The sequence below is a fragment of the Gouania willdenowi genome, chromosome 24 (genome assembly GCF_900634775.1).
Source record: "Gouania willdenowi chromosome 24, fGouWil2.1, whole genome shotgun sequence".
In the NCBI taxonomy this organism is placed as follows: domain Eukaryota; kingdom Metazoa; phylum Chordata; class Actinopteri; order Blenniiformes; family Gobiesocidae; genus Gouania; species Gouania willdenowi.
The window spans coordinates 5,475,883-5,493,147 of NC_041066.1; the positions used below are offsets into that span (position 1 = coordinate 5,475,883).

At 40.6% G+C, this 17,265-nt stretch overlaps 1 protein-coding gene across 2 annotated transcripts in view; it reads right to left on the bottom strand.

Annotated features, from left to right (window-relative positions):
* Positions 1 to 3,241: 3,241 nt before the first annotated feature.
* The window catches only part of jag2b (jagged canonical Notch ligand 2b), a 62,187-nt gene continuing 48,163 nt past the window's right edge, over positions 3,242 to 17,265 (bottom strand). For both annotated transcript variants that reach the window (XM_028439320.1, XM_028439322.1), the window contains 14 exons: positions 14,923 to 15,085; positions 14,670 to 14,831; positions 13,828 to 13,941; positions 13,621 to 13,734; positions 13,330 to 13,443; positions 13,019 to 13,135; positions 11,886 to 11,913; positions 11,250 to 11,335; positions 8,822 to 8,935; positions 8,594 to 8,709; positions 7,240 to 7,494; positions 7,014 to 7,145; positions 5,981 to 6,131; positions 3,242 to 5,880 (listed from right to left, as the gene is read on the bottom strand). In XM_028439320.1, coding sequence (XP_028295121.1) covers positions 5,369 to 5,880; positions 5,981 to 6,131; positions 7,014 to 7,145; positions 7,240 to 7,494; positions 8,594 to 8,709; positions 8,822 to 8,935; positions 11,250 to 11,335; positions 11,886 to 11,913; positions 13,019 to 13,135; positions 13,330 to 13,443; positions 13,621 to 13,734; positions 13,828 to 13,941; positions 14,670 to 14,831; positions 14,923 to 15,085 — 2,178 coding nt within the window. In that variant the 3' untranslated portion in view covers positions 3,242 to 5,368. The remainder of the gene's footprint in view (positions 5,881 to 5,980; positions 6,132 to 7,013; positions 7,146 to 7,239; positions 7,495 to 8,593; positions 8,710 to 8,821; positions 8,936 to 11,249; positions 11,336 to 11,885; positions 11,914 to 13,018; positions 13,136 to 13,329; positions 13,444 to 13,620; positions 13,735 to 13,827; positions 13,942 to 14,669; positions 14,832 to 14,922; positions 15,086 to 17,265) is intronic.

The following is a 17,265-nucleotide window of genomic DNA, read 5'->3' on the forward strand; positions in this document are numbered from 1 at the left end:
ACACCCTGAACACATGCAGGGTCGACAATTCATTTCACGGCATTTAAAGATTTTTAGGATCAGATTGGATATTTAAGCTTTGAATTTTTGCAGATTTATACAATAACATCAAGTGTTACTAGCTGGACATAGTGCCTTCATGGGGGAAAATTAAGGCTTTGAAAAAAAGCCTTTGTAATAAATCGATGAAGGACATTTGGTAAACCAGCTCATTCCTTTATTGCTCAAAATCAAAAATCTAAATGGAACGCAACCGAAGGTACAATTCTAAGGCTTTATGAAATGCCAGCCCTCTGTCAGCAGTGGATTTTACTTTTCTTGCACTTCAAAGTAGCTTAAGAGTGGCTCCGGGGGTGTTTAAAGTCAATAATGTCACTCAGGCTCAGAGGTGCTAATTGCCCTCTACATACCACAGCACACAAAGTTGTGTTGCGCTGCACACGGAGTCGTGACTTACAGTTTTATGTGTTTTGAAAATGTAAATGCACTAAGGGCTGCACTTGCTTTTATGATAAGTGAGAAATGAAACAGAAAAATATAATACGGAGCCCCAGACATGACATGGTCCAAAAGAAATTAATGGGGCCACGAAAGAAGTACAACCTACGCACACAACAGTCAATTTTTATATTAGTATCATTTATGGACAGTAGAGGGGCTTTGGACAATGATGGACAGGGGTAGTATGATTGGATTGGAGACATTCTGAATAGCCTGACATTGCAATGAACCATTATTAGTAAGAGGAATGTGAACACAATATTGAGAACCAGGTTGCTTAAACAGCAAAGACTTTCACACGCACATCATAGCTAATCTGTAGCATTTAATCCTTTTTTTGTTTGTTTAACTATGTCATGTCTGGGGCTCCGTAATATACAGACCCTTTCCAAACAATTAGAATATCATGGAAAAGTTGTTTAATTTCCACAATTCTATTCAGAAAATTAAACTTTCATAGATTATAGATTTAGGGCCCACAATTTAAACGACTAAAAGTATTTATTTTTTACATAATTTGGGTTTCCAGCTCATAAAACCCACAAAAACAGGATTTCAAAAAATTAGACTACTGTGAAGAAATCACTATTTACTTGACCACTGGCCAACAGTCCAGTCCAAAGTTTAACTTTTTGAATGGAATTATAGAAATTAAACAACTTTTCCGTGATATTCTAATTTTTGGGAAAGGGTCTGTAGAGTATCTGACAATAAGCATTCATTTTCCACACGCTGTTTTCTGTTCAGGGTCACAGGGTTCTATGGGTGCAATTTTCCAGTTCTTAGCTCTACACTGTGGACAAGTCACAGTTCATCAAACAGACACACTGACTCCTATAGGCAGTTTACAAATTTGATATAACCCAACATGCATGTTTTCAGATGGAGCGTACGTACGTATTGCAAAGGCCTTTCCATCTTTGTGGTTGATGGTATTTGATATTCTCTGACCTCTAAAACTGAGATAACAGAAGAAGAAGCTTGTACAATCAAACTGTGCACATGATCAAATGTAAAGAAAAAAACAAAAGCACTCAGAGAGTGCTTTGTCAAGTGCCAAAGCTCTTCTTCGCCAGATAATGGCAGTTATCTGGATCAGTGATCCTGATTATGGTACCATTTTCATTCACACTTTAAAATGCTTGGAAAAAAGGATACAGTAAGTCCAAATGTATGGGCACCCTCATTTAAAAAAAAAAAAGAATTGCAATAAAATTTGCAATCAGGATGCAATCTGAATGAACTTAAATTTAGGAACCATCCTGACATTACTGAGTCAAATTTGATAATGGTCGGTTAATTATAAATAAATGTGTGAATTTTTGATCTTTCAAACTGATCCAGAATCAGTATATTGATTTGTGGATTGCTCAACAAAATGATTTGAAGGTTTGTACAAATATTTGTCAATTTAAAAAAAATGTATAGGGCAAAAAAAAAATCTGCCAATATGCTTCAGAAAGTCGACTTGGGGTGTGATTTGTAAATTATGATTTGTCATTTTTAGGTCATTGGAGAATAGTGAAAATTGTGTGGGCTGAAGGTTGGTGAGGTCAATAATTATGTTAAGGGGCAGAAATATAAGAATTTTATTCTTCATACTGCTCCTTTCCAATCATGAAAATGTTGCATTTGTACTGTGCTATTATTTGGTGTAATAATCTGTTTGTTTGCATTTTCATGAAAACAAATAAATCCAGATCACCTGCAAAACACACACATCGTGAAATGATTCCTACAGACAGCAGACTGCTGTCCACCAGTGTGTAGTCTGATTAGACGCATGTTAAGTGTGTGTGCGTGAGGATAAGGAGACGAAGGGCTTAGTCTGAAATCCTGTTACCCAGCTGCCTTCACTGTCAGATGGTCCCACATCCACAGATGCAGATCTGAACATGCTGAACACCCTCTCACAGTCAATCCGCCTGCTGCAGCCTGCACAATGTGAACGTGCACAAAAGAAATTGGTTTGCTCAACGCTGTTGCACGTTGCTCTGAGGGCGGTTGTACTACTGTATGTGTTTACAAATGCAGCAGACAGAAATGTCCTTGGCTGTTGTCAGGAGCCACTTTTGGAATCTGGTGTCGGTTTACTGTTGCAGTCTGGGCTCAGTTATGGGGGGGTTGGTGCTGACAGGCTCAACAGAACGGCAGGTTTACACTTTCTAACGTGGCAAAAATACATGCATGCATCAAGAAAATAGAGAATTATTATTTTCTTGATATAAATAAAGAGGAAATAGCTGTTGCTCATGTTCTTTGTGAGTGTTTGCAGAGACTGGTGAAGTTAAAGGTGAGAAATAGCTTCTAGCAACAGAAATGTGTCTAGATTTCCCCTCTCTCTCTCTCTCTCATGGTGCCACCATCACTTGCACACAGCTCTGTAAGCTGATCCAGCCTTTCCGATTAAAGGAACTCCCATTAGCACCAGTAGTCATGGGAGTCGGGATGGAAAGTGTCCCGGCTCACTATCACTCCGACCGATCCCGCAACATCACTCATGAAACATTGAAATCTTTATCTTGCCAGGACAATCACGCCAGCCTCTCATTGGTGGAGAGTGGATCAGCCCAGAACAGGAGACATGGCTCCATTGGTGCGACGGGAGTGAGAGTGGATTGGATCGATGGATCCCTGCAGAACAGAGCTAGAGCTGCAGCAGTGATTCAGACTGCTAACAGCATTTATGAAGGACGCCATACAGTATGTGATGATTAACCACTTCCTGCAAACCTTAAGATCGTGTCAAAAACCGTTTTAATATGTGAAATTATTGAAAACAATGAAACATCCACTAAAAGGTTGGTTTAAAGTTTCCAGGACACCCTCACTCACAATGCATCCAATGGTATTACTTGATGTATAATCCAGATATGTTTTGAACACCAGCAGTGATGCAACTGTAATTCTTTATTTTGCTGTGTCCCATTTACAGAAATACAATGGCGCTTTGAGACAATGACTTATGAAAAGGGGGTAAAACCGTCATTTTAGTTGAGCTGGTAGCTTAAACACTTTTGCATGATTACAAAAGAAACAAAATCTGAATCTGCAAACATTGTTCCCTTCATTAAAGCCTTGAAACCAAACATGAAGCTAATGCATGATATCTATACTTAAACCTACTGACGTCCACATTCATAACATCCGGAAAACCTGCCGCAGTGGATCGTATTCATTAATCCCAAGCCTCCGCGTTTCATCTCCATGATAGCAACATGACACAAGGAGAGCGCTTCAATCGGGCGAATAAAACACGCCACAATACACACACACACAAACATGATGTTTGAAAGTCACTTCCTTAATCGTGAAAACAAACAGACAACGTAAAAAAAAAAAGATGATCAGATAACACAAAGAATGCATTACCTGTTACATTAAGGCACCTGAAATTAAAGTCTTTGTGATGGGTTTAGAAATGGTTTGAGAGCGTTTTAAGGCTTCAATGTGAAAAGAAAAAGGAAAAATGTCCACAACCTCCATCTGCCACGTCACAGTCTCCATTAACTGTTAAAGGATTAACAGCACTAAGTGAAGGAGTGGGTGCTCAGAGCTTCCATTCTGCATAATTGGTTCAAGCTTTGGTTCTTCATTACAAAAATATAGTTGCATGATCAAAATGGATTTGCCTCAAAAGTATCCTGGATTTCAGGGTTTTTTTTTTTTATTCTCAACTGTGCAAAAGTGGTTTAAAACGGCGGAACATCGAGACTGTTGAGTAGCGAAAATGATAAAAAATAAAAGATGACTCGTTCGCTTAACTAAAAATCCTTAAATAAACAGTCACAAATTAAACTTGCCCCCGCGGCAAACCATTTAGAAACCCTTCAGAAAGTCCTTTATAGGTGGTACCTCACTGTAAAGGTATTCAAAAGTGGGGATTTTAAGTGTTATAAAACGTGCCCATTTTGACTGGCATAAATAAAAGGAATGGCCTTGTAAAAAATAAAAAAAAAATATTAATCATATTAATAATAATAATAATAATAATAAAAATGTGACTTGTCTTTAAGTTACTTATTTCAAATATACACAGCGACTCCTTTAGTATTTACACGTATGTACAGAGTATTCTCTTCTGCTTTGATCAAATACCTTGGATTGTGTTGCTGTGAGACTGAACTAAATGTACACACATCCCTTTGAGATCTTAGAACAAGGAGGTCAAACTGGGCAGCACGACTCGGAGCTTGAAACCAGGCTCGTAGAAAGGCACTTGCTACCAACTGAAATACTGCAAAAAATCCTCAAACGGAGCTTTCAGCCACGACAACTGAGCGACAGGAGAAAACATATGGAAGGCCACATAGTAGGCACTGGGGTTCCTGTCCCCTCTCCCCTCCAGGCCGAGTGTTTTGGTAAGGCTGGCGCGTGACGGTCACAGGTGGAGGAGACGTAGCAAAAAAAAGAAAAAAGGGTGGTTTTCCATCCGTTGTTGTCCACGTGTCCACCTCTGTCCGTTAATGTGCATCTGCCTCTGACAGGTCACCTTATTCAATATTCATAGCTATCTGTAAAAAAACAAATCTTTATACAGGTTGTTTCGATGGTTCACCGTTTTTTTTCTTCTTCTCATAACATAAATTGCAGAGAGCTTCTCATCCTCCTGAAGAGTTGTTACATTTCAGCTCTTTCTGTACACAATGTAAGAAAATGTAAGCCAAAAAAAAAAAAAAAAAAAAAAGGATGGTCACCGTGTCTCCTGAAACCAAAAAGCATTTCAGGCGACAGTGACGGAAACATGAAAACAAAGCAAAGAACGGCTTATTGAAATACAAAGCCTTTTTTTTTCTCCAAAAAGTAGTCCCAAACTAAGAATCATCGTTGCCTCGGAGCTTCTCCACATGTCTTTTCTTTAACTTTCTTATACACAATGGTCTCTGTGGTCTTTCTGACCAGTCAAGACGGCACTGACATTTTTCCAGCGGTTGTCTTTGGAGCTGTAGCTGGAGGTCCGGTGGGGGGCTTTGAGGGGTGAACTGGAACTGTGCAGGGTGCAGATCACTCCTCCACTGGACTGCACTGCAGTCTTAGAGTATTTATAAACTAGCTGAACTCCCGCCTCCGCTCCTCCACAGTCCTCCTCCAGCTCGCCTTCCGTCTCTGTCTCCTCCTCCCCGTCGTCACACGTCCGATAGGAAGTGCCCATGAGCTTCTTGCGCTCCTGCTCGGCCTCCTTGTTGCTCTCCTTCAGCTGCTGCTCACTTCCCACCACGCGCCGCAACGGCTCCCACTGGTTGTTCACGCTGTCGTCAGAGGCCGACTGTGCATTCCTCTCCCGCTCTTTTCTTCGTTTGCGTGTCCACCAAACACACACGACGACACAGAGGAGGCACAGCAAGCAGAAGACCACACAAAGCAGAGGCACCATGTAATCTGTGGACCCAGCACACACATCCACAAAACAATGAGTAGGCGTGTACGCAGAGTGAAAAGGTGCCTATGACGCATCCTTGGGGGACGCCTCTTTACTCACCCACTGACGGGGGCATGACTTGTGTTTCCACTTTGACCTCAATGACGGCCAGCATTACAGTGCTGTTGTGACGCTTTGACAAGGAGCCCACGATGGCGCTGGCGGTCTCGTGGATCAGGTTGTGGTTGGGTAGGTCTTCTGGACGGAATGACTGAGGACCAGATTAGACAACCATTAAAAAAGGCACAGTTTGGGAAATGTTTATCTTGAGTATAAAGCTGTACACAAGCATTTGCTCACTTTGATCAATCCCTGGTACATTTGCCTTGACGTGGTTTTATGATTTGTTGAACTCTGCAGGGACTACTGATGGCCAAAAAAACTTAGCCAAAGAATCTGGCATATATATATATAATACTATTATGGCCATTAATATGCATTATCTCTTCCAAATAAACAAAATTGAAATAATAAGTGCAATAAACGGTCCTGAAAAATTGAAGTGATGGAGTCTTTAAAATAAAAGATAAGGAGAGGCTGAACACATTTTAGAAATGGACTGAATCTACTCCCTTTAACGAAGTCCTGGTTATTTTACCATCTCAATCAAAAAAATGTGCTTTTTAACTGTTACAAGCCATTGTTTCATTTGTTCAGTCTTCTCAATACTCTTATCACCAATCTTTCAAAGTGAAGGTAGTTTGCAGCAGCAGGATCGGCCATGAAAATTAGGTTTATTACCTCAGCTGGGTTAGACACTACTGTGACGACCAACTTAATACGCATACACACAAGTGGAGGGAGTGGGTTCTACACAGACATTCATTTAATTCACTTGTGATAGAAACACTGCAGAGCAGCCCTCCAGGAACAGGTTTGGACATCCTGAGCTACTTTCCTTACAACTTTTTACATGCAGGATTCCAGGAAGGAAACCAATAAAATAATCGTCATAGAAAACTAAAATAGCGGATTAAATAGATCTGCTACAACATGAAAGTCAAAACATTTTAGGCGACACTGTAAGGACCACTTACACTCATTTTAATACTCAGTGTAAAAATATCCTCTTTGGTTTTTTTTATAGACTTACTAAAGCCACCTCCACAGCATCCTGGTTAGACTGTGAGAGCTCACAGAGCAGCAGGAGCTCGTGATCCTTTGCCAAATTACGAGTGTCGGGTAGATACCTCAGCTCGTAGCAGATGTTCTCCACAGTTATCCCCTGCATTTACACACAAACACACACTCAGCAAACAGGAAGAACAAAGACGAGGAGACACAAGCATCGAGGGAAGGAGATGGAAACCCAGTCTGACCTGTGGGATCTTATCCCGGTTGAAAACCAGCGTTATGCGGCCGCAGCTGTTGTCCAAATGGTCGCTGTTGGGCTGGCACTTGGTGTTGGTCTGTGGAGGTGAAGGTCCAGCCATGGAGCACACCCCCCATTGGTGACACGGGGGAGAGAAACAGGTCATGTAGCTGTGCTTCAGACACTCGCGGCCCGCGGGGCAGGACTGTGGTCTCTGGTCCTGGTCTGAATGGAGGAGGCAGGGCCGACGCCCACACAGCACCTACAAGTGAGTCAGTAAAGAAAGACACTCTGGGTCAGCAACAGTTAGATTTAATACATGCATTTTAAAAATATTCATTTATCATTTATTGAGAAACATGCCACTTTGGATGTAAAGTTACCGTACCGTATTTAGTTTGTAGGGTTTGAGTGTACTATTAACTTTCCCTCTAGATTTTTCTCTAATTTATAAAAACATCTAAAAACAACCAAATTATAATATATCTACTTTTTCCAATGATTCATAAACCACCCACATTAATGATTAATGCAGAGACACTGGAAGATGAAAGTGTGTCATTGAGTGAGCTGGAATAGGCGTCAGAGCCCTGCAGCCATGGTCAAGATCAGGGGTTAGAACCAAGCAATGCAATCATGAAGTGATGTGTTCACACAACTCCTACACATGTATTTAAAGCTACTGGGGATGACACGTGTTGGAATTTCTTGTGTTTCTGCACCAAACAAGGAGGACGGTGATTGGCTTGACAACATTTGTTATAATTCGTTTCCCATAATCCCTGTGATATCACATCACTCCATGGACATACTGTACAATTATGGCCAGATTCAGAATATTCTGTGCAAGCCCCAAAATAAACATCTTCTATTGTTTTGAAATGTCTGTAAGAATGAAGTAAAAACACTTCTATGCATCCGTCTACAGGACTCCACATCCCACAATGCAATGTGCCAAACTTTTCCAACAATGTCAATGAGAGTGCTTACAGTGGAGATCAAAACACATTTTCGAGCAGCAATTTCAAATTTTCACATCTTTTTTCGAGCAAATGATTTTCAATTTATTCATCAGAGGCCTACATTATGTCTTTACCTGATAAAAAATTTAAATAAAATATCGTCTCTCGCAGCTTTAAATCTAATGACTGATATCTAAAATATCAAAACATTATGTAAATCTTTCAGCAATGATGTTGCAACGATGTAATGCAGTTAAGCATCCAAAACACGCAGGACTGAAGAATACAGATGTCAGTCAAACTATGAATGAACAAAACTTTATCATTTGTAGATGTTAGCTTTGCATTTTCCACTGGCATCAGCACATAGTGATGTCACCAATGGAAGAGCGATGTTACCTTTGTGCACTGCACTTTGCCATTGATGCAGTGGCAGCTGTTGCACTCTTCGTCCCAGTGGCTGCCGTGTGGAAACTGCAGTCCAGCATAGTGACAAGTCTTCCCTACACCAATGACTGCACACAGACATAAAAAAGAGATATGCTGGATTTGAGCATTGGTTATGGATGAGTAACAAAAGAGAAAATACAAAGCCTAAAACAATAGGGAGCAGAAAAATGTCTTTACACTCTTGGCATCGGACTCCTGTTCTTCCATTTGGACAGAGACATCGGAAACCATTGATCTCATCGACACACGTGGCTCCATAAGCACAGGGTGAAGACTGACACTCATTTATGTCTGTGCAGAGAAATGGAATCAGCATAAATGTACAGAATCTCAGATGAGATTAGAGTACAAACATAGTGGAGAACAACGCAGCTGTAAACAGTAACACCTCGTTTTACGTGATGTGCAGAAAAGGAATCAAGTCTTCAAATCTGTCGTTGAGCAGTTCACGCTTTGGAAGCCCAAGTTTTAATAGAAGATGATGAAATCACATAATTCCTCCACCAAAGGGCTAATATTTTCAAAGTACTTTATTTGTCTGTTTGTCTGTTAGCAGGATTACATCAAAGGTACTTGATAACATTTTACCCAAAGATCAACCTTACACTATGGAATATTCCATTAAATTTAGGAGGGGATGTGAATCACTATACTAATTGTGGATTAGTTTAAAAAAAATCAAAAAATACCCATCATCATTAACAAAAATTTTAAAATTCTTGATATATAAATGGCCGATCTTTATGAAATTTGACTCAGTTATGACGTGTCGGTTCTTCAATTACCCCACTGTGTTTCATCTGGATCGGTTCTAATTGTGCTTTTGTCCACGATTTTTCCCAAAAACTGGGGTTCCCATACATTTAGACCTACTGTATGGTCATTAACTCATTGAGTGCCATTCAAGTCTATAGACTGTGTTTTTCGGCTGGGGTTGCTAGGAGACAGTGTGACGAAGCACTCCCGTGAATATCTAACTTGTACAATGATGTAGTGACCAACTGGTGACATGTAGGTGGCAGCAGCACCTTTGGATGAGAGGTCACCCGTGATGGGCAGAGCTCAGAGGGAGAGGAAAGGAGTTTATAAGACAGAAAATGTCGCTACGAGAGTTGATGCTGAAGCTCATAGCAGCTCACACTCAACCAAAGCATGTGTGGAACCTAAGTGGACTATTGAGAGTGTTGCAATGGTGAGATAAAACGATCAAAAAAACTGGGCAAGTGCTGACACTGAGCATGTCCTGGATGAAGAGGAAGTTGCGTGTGTGGAGAATGACGGGGGAGAGACTTGTAGTAAGCAAATCCATTCAACTCTGACAGATAGTAAAATAATAATAATTTTTCCATCAAAAGCCCGGTTTCAGTGTTGTTTTTGTAGTTTTATAGAAGGAAACCAATGTTGAGGTGTCACTAAAGCAAAAAAAAAAAATAGCTTCAAAGTCACTAATAGGCTTTTTCAGAAAAAGACATTTTCCTGAGCTTTTTGTCACAAACTGGCGATTTGTGTGAAACTTGCCTCTATTCAACTGCTGATTACAGAAGAACGAAACAAGCTGGAAAGAAAATTATTTTTTCTGATTAAATTGGAGACTTAATCTTTCAGAATCTGGTGTCAGAATTATATCATGTCATAGTACAAAATATTCTGTGGGTTTTTAAAAATAGGTCAAAATGCTCTAAAAAAAATGGCACAGTGGATAGAAATTTTGAAAATGGCTGGCACTGAATGAGTTAATGGGGATAGAAATGTCTTTTTTTTTTTTAAACTTTTCTTTCCAAGCTCTTCTTCCAAGCCATTATAGTGTGAATGATCATAGTAGCATGATCAGGATCACTGATCGAGATATCTGGCAAAGACAAGATTTGGAACTTGTGGAGGTTTGCACTCTTTAAATGCTCTTGTTTTCTTTATTTCCATCTGACTTAATAGCAGAATATTAGAATATTTGTAACTTGTACTTCCTCAAATATTTGTCAAAATCAGTGAAAACGGTTAAATGCTGATTGGTTCTTGAATATTATTTATGGTCTCCCTTTGGCATGAAAAACTGCAGCCGGGCAAAACCAACAAGTTCTAATTTGGGTAAAACTTCAAATCACAAAGCCAACAGTGGCCCTCCCCTTTCTCTAATCAGCGGGAGCCCTCATCCATTGTGGTCCAGGTTTCACATCAACTCGGCCTGGATGAGAATTCTCAGATTCAAGCATGAACAACAAAGGTGAGCGCTATCCGGCCCGAACAAAGGAGCAGAAAGGAAGAATTTCAGGGTCAGTGGGTAATTTGTCTCTCGTGTGTGAATGTGTGCCCATGTGAGTATAGAGGAGGGACGACCTTTGACCCCTGAGGCGTTAAAGGACTGAGGAAAAAGGCAAAGGGCGGCGTCCAAGCCTTACATGTAGGTGTCAATGTGTCCATCTCCTGCTTGTCCGTCCCTTTTTGTCAGCCCTACCCTGGATCTAGCTCGCTTTGCTTTTCACCATGCCATGTTGCCATGACATTAGGGCTGCCATGATGGAATCATTATGGCCTGATGGGGATTTGGCTTTCTGTTTTTTTTTTCAAAGCGAGTTTCAGCCTCAGGCAAAGAAACGTCAACACTCACTGATTCTGCAGTCGGGTCCAGCGAAACCAGGAGCGCACTCGCACCGGAACCAGTTGACTCCATCCACGCAGATTCCACTGTTGTAACTGAAAGTGAGGAGGGATGGTTAGGAATGGACCAGTGTGTACATCTTTTCCAGCTGTGGCTGAGTACATCGTTTGTGTGACTGCGTGTCCGTTTGTGGTGGGGGTCACAAAGCTCGATTCAGCTCATCAATACAAGCCTCCACCTTTCAGATGCTAATAGGAGTGTCCGGTGCCGCCCCTCCCCTCAAACAGCCTCCTTTCCATTTTGCCTCAAAGTTGAGCTTCCCACCAGGTCGCACGAGAAGAATGGACATGTACACCCCCCTCCGCCACTCCACCCCCCACCTGCATTCACCACGGGGTAGGTGGGACTCTTGTCCTCCCCAGAAAACTGCCACCTCTCACTGTCCTATTCAACATCCTCCCCCTCCCTGTGAGATACCCCTTTGAGGCTTGATTTAAGGACTACTTCCACTGCTTTTAGTGGCCCTTCACCCCTTTAGCCTGTAAGGTCTGTGAAGTGTGGAGCTAAGGGAGATGGGAATAAATGAGGAGGAGGGAAAGGTTTAACTGCACAGCCAGTGAGTGGGAGATTAGAAATGTTACCTACCAAGGGTGAGGGTTGCAGTCGTCAGTGTCTGGAGAAGAGAAGAATTAAAAAGTTTATCAGCTGTGATGAAGCTTCTGCAACTTTTCAAACACAAAAGCAAACCCAAGACACAGATGATCTTTAACACCTGCCCAAAGCAAGTCAAGGACTGAATGCCTCAATGTCCGACCAAACGCTGAAGTGATACACAACCTATTACAAAGACGAAGCGTCAAAAGCTGAATAATTTATGTAAAAAATGTCTTTGGAGTCATTTATATCAACATTTAGCCTCAAATGCACATAATATCCCTTTACATGTGGGTGCCGCCATTTTGTAGATTTCAACCAATCTGTGTTTGTAGGAACTAGTCTTTACATTTCTGTAACCATAGAGAGTCTACGGCAAAATAGAATTTCAATCTGACATTTTAGTGCTCAGTTATGTATTTTCCCATTCTTTGGACATTATGTTTTTTCAAAAAAGACAAGGAACATTACAGTGGATGGATTTTGATGTTAAAGTGAAAAATTTGATTTTGAAAATATTGTGTGCGCAACATTTGGATACTATTATCACCCATCTTACTACAGATTCAGCTGAACAAGGAAGACGCCTTAAAACGGGGAAGTCTACGCTACCATGGCAACCATCGATGCCGTTAATCTCAAAACTATTTTGAGTACAAGGGCGAATTGCAAATTAAACACAATTTGTGAAACATTGAAAAACTTTCTATTGCATATGCACTATGCAGCTTCTAACTCCAACTACGTCTTTGTTTGTAATTGGGTTGAGGATCCCTTTAACGCTCCCTATATTTTGTAGCTCTTGGTACATACTTGTATTAAGCTGTCGAGATGACATAATACATAAATCAGAAATAAATAAAAAATACATTCAAATGTGTTGCCCAATAGGATTAAAAGTAGAAGTGGTGTTCCACAAGGATCACCATTGAGACCACATTTCTTATGTACTGTGTGCGAAATGGCCCAAGACATTCATCAAAGTCTTTATAACTGCCAGTCTTAAAAAAGCTTTGGGTCTTTGTTCAAAGACAAGTGTTGCAGTAAAACAAATGCAAACCCAAACTGCTTTGCAATTTTATTGTACAACTTGTACCAAAGACCATAGAAGAGCGTAGACTAACTTTTTTCACAGGTGGATCCCTCCCAGCCCTCTTTGCAGATGCATGTGAACGTGTCTCCTGCGCCCACACACGTCCCACTGTTGAGACACGGGCTGGATGCACATGTGCTGTTTTTGGCTGCGGGGAGAAAACGGATGATGAATCAATTCAATAATAATGAGGAAAGACTCTTTAGTGAATGCACCAAGAATGCAAGAACATGAATAATACATGAAAATAACTGTATATAATTAAAAAAGTAAATTCCCAAATACTTTTGGATCATATTAATAGGTGGTTTTATATTCATAGCTATTTAAGGTGTCTCTCACCTGTGTTGCATGTGTTTCCTCCCCATTCAGGTAAACACGCACAGTGGAAAGCATCTCCTTGGTCGTAGCAGGTGCCTCCATTACTGCAGGTCGTTTCGTCACACTGACTCTCTCCTAGACGGAATAAAGAAACCGCAAACACACAGCGTTCCCAGTTAAAAATCGTAGTAGGCAACCAGAGGGGAACTTTCATGGATGTTTACATGCATCTGCTGTCAAATAATGGGCGACAGGGGAGGTGCAAGTGCAGAGCCTTAACATGCACATTACAACAGAGTGCACAATACTCACGGGAATGACAGGTCTTGCCCTTCCAGTTGTCAGCACACTCGCAGTAAAAGTCATTCACCAGATCAACACAGCTTCCGCCATTCTTACAGGGGTTGTGTCGGCACTCGTTGACATCTGCGCGCAACAAAAAGTTTCCCCCAACTCAATATTTCATACCTAAAAAGGAAGCTGCAGGCAATGTTTAAAAAAACTGTTATATTTGCTCACTGATGTCGCAGAGTCGACCCTCCCAGCCATCAGGACAAAAGCACTGAAATGAGTTAATGCCATCGATGCAGGTCCCGCTGTTTTCACATGGGCTGCTAATGCAGTCGTTGATGTCTGAGGGACAGAAAAAGTTCATCCTAAACGTTGATTGTTATAACATTTAAAAGCAACCTGAAAATTCCAATTTGGCCTCAGGAATTTTATATTTCCCTTGCTTTTATTTTGAAAAATTCATTAATTCCTAGTTTGTCATAAGCAAAGCCACAACTTTAAACTACTCAAATAAATGGTAAAGTGTTGCCCTGACACACTAATTTAATGTAGATTATAAATTGCTCGCATTACTACCTTTCAAAATAAAATAAAACACCAGGCCGTGGTTTTAATCTGAGGCAGAGATTCAGTCTGTAAAGTTATGGCAGTGATTCCCTAAACCCTGAGCACAAAATACAGAACTAGTACTTTTTTCTTTGCACCTAAATAACTTTATTATTACTGTTCTAAAATATGTGATTGTGCAATTTTTACAAGTTTTGAAGAATAGTCACAATTTTATCTTATTCATTTAAATTTTTTTTACCCATTTTGTTGCAATTTAGTTGGGATTGGGGCTCTGATTTTCATTCTTCAAGGGGAGTGAAAATAATTCCTTTCAACATGCTTTTATTTTGAAGTTTGCCACTGAAATGTGTTCCTTTTGCAAGAGGAAAAGCGACAAATCTGAGAAAGTCTGCACAGGAGTGTGAAAGTTCAAACTTTACTGTGATTTCAATGCTGGTCATTTATATTGATGATTTCCAGTTGCTTGAAATCCTAACATGAATCCACAGATTTGCACGTACTCTCATGGCAGTAGAGGCCGCTGAAGCCCTGATCGCACACACAGGTGAAGTTTCCCGCTGGGTGGCTGATGCAGCGGCCTCGTGGGCCGCAGACGTTGGAGGAAATGCGTTGCACTCCTGCTGAATCGTTGGATGAAACCGCAACGGTGCAGCTGTCGATCACTGTGAGATGGTTTTAAAAAAAAAAAAAAGGAGGTTGAAGTGTTTGTCGAGCACTTATAAAAAACCATTGAAAGCACATCTGTGGAGGCACCTTCACACGGGGCGGTGATGCAGCTTTCTTTAAGGCGTTCACAGGCTTTCCCTTCGTAGCCTTCGGGACATGCACAGTAGAAGTCCTGGTCCATGCTGTGGCACCTGGCATCATTCTCACATGGGTTTGGATCGCATGCATCAGAGGGAGACCAGTTAGGCATCTGTGGGAATTAAAAAACAACAAAGACTGAAAATATTTGAAATGCTAAGTAAACTGAAGCATAGCTGATAATGATAAAGGTGCGTTCACACTGAAAGCGACTTCAGCGACTATATTTGCTTACATCGCACGTGATGAGTCCCTTAAACATAGTCGCGCTTTTTGCTCGCTTCATCTACTCGGGGAATGACGTGGGAAGAAACTTATTGCCGATTGGATGTCGCAACAGTGACACACAAGGTCGCTTGAAAAGTTCAAAATTTTCAACTATGAGCTACTTGCGACTGAGTCGCTGGAATTACGCGAGTCACGTCGCTTGAGCAGAGGTCGCTCGACGTTGCGTAACTTACATTGATTTTGAATATAATCGCTAGGGATGTCCCGATGCAACTTCTTCACTTCCAATACGTTGCCAATATTGCAGTCTTGAGTATTGGCCAATACTAATATCAATCCAATGGATATCGGACCTATATCCGAAATCAATATTAGATTGGGATTTGGCTCTGCTTTATGAATGGCTCCAAACTTACAGGAAAAAGCCAACAATTACAAGAGCTGCTTGTTTTTGATATTTAACTCAGATCATACAGGGTGGATATGATTCTCAGTCGCCAAAACAAGCACTGCACAACTTGCTGATGTGTATATGATTGTGCGTTCCCTGAGCTAGTTAAGAACCTGGTTATTCTGATGTGTTTCTACAAATATTCAACATGCACACCCTTTTAACTGATTCATGTCTGCATACGAGCCTTTTTTTAGTTTTTTGATTGTTGTTTTTTTTTTTTTAACTATTTATGGTTTCAGTTTTTTATTGTCATGATGCTGCAGTGCTGCCATCTGTAAATTCACTCTACGTCAGAGGTATGAAATGAGCCGAGTTTGCTTGCAACCACTTGCAAAAATCTTTACTTTTCTTCAGTTCTCAAACATCATACAAATCACTCCCCACAGACCCAATGCATCTCACGTGTCAGATCATTGAGACAATTGTTTAGCTTTTCTACAACAACAGGAACTGCATCTCCAAGCAAACAGTCCTAATAAGCTGTTCAATTGGTCACTGAAACTATGATAACGCACGTGAAGTCTGAGGCGCTCAGGTGTAGCTGCTGCTGCTCAGAACAATCCAAAGGTAGGCAGATGAGCAAAGTAAGCCTCCCAAACCTTCACTAAGCTCATCAAGGGAATCCACGCGTTTGCTTTTACATCTCTGCTCTGACTAATCTCAAGATTATTCTGAGAATGTGCTGGGTTGGAGGAAAGGGCAAACATGGTTTTTTGGTCCAAAATCCCACAGAGCTTTGGAGAATAAATCAAAACCAAAAATCTCTATGTTTGTATAAACAGGGGACAACTGTGCATAAACTGAGCCGCACCTCTTTCCATTTAAGGTTCTGACAGCAGGGTTGGTGAAGTCTGCGGTCGGGCAACGTTTATTTTTCTTCAAGTGTTACAATCCAGATACTTTTTCTCCCATTTCCAGGATTTGCACGTGTGTGGCCAGAGCAACACGTCTGAGGTCAGAAGTGTCAATAAATCTTCTGCAAAGGCTCAGAGCACGAGCCTTTCAAAGAGGCAAACTGAGCAAAAGTTGGACAAAGCAGCCACGATAGTGCAATTATGCACATTTTAAATATCGCTCCTCAGCTTATACAGCATTACTTTCTACTTCTATGTAATATATACATTTATTATTATTATTTTAAAGATACATAGAAAAATAATATTTATAACTACTGTGCCATCTACTTGAAGTCCTCTCCTTAAAAAATGTATATATATATATATGTATTAAAATAAATACAAAAAAGAAAAATCGCCTTATTTAAATGACTAAATTGAGGAAAAAAATACATAAATTGAAACTACAAATGAAACATTAAGATGACCTCATCTTAATTTTCTCCACTAAAAATAATTTTGCATTCAACTTTAAATCAAATTTAAATCCCAGACCTGATGTAGTTTCTATAAATAAGCAGCTCTTGACTCCAAATGACCACAAATGCATAAAAATCAGCAGCCTATCAAAGCTCATGAAAAGATCAGCTGTGTGTTATGACATCAGGGCTCATGTTATAATCTGAAGGCTGGGCGCTCCACCTGCCCCCGTTTACGCTGTATATTTAAAGGTAGTAAAGCTCCGTGCAAAAGGAGAACAATCTGTATCCCACA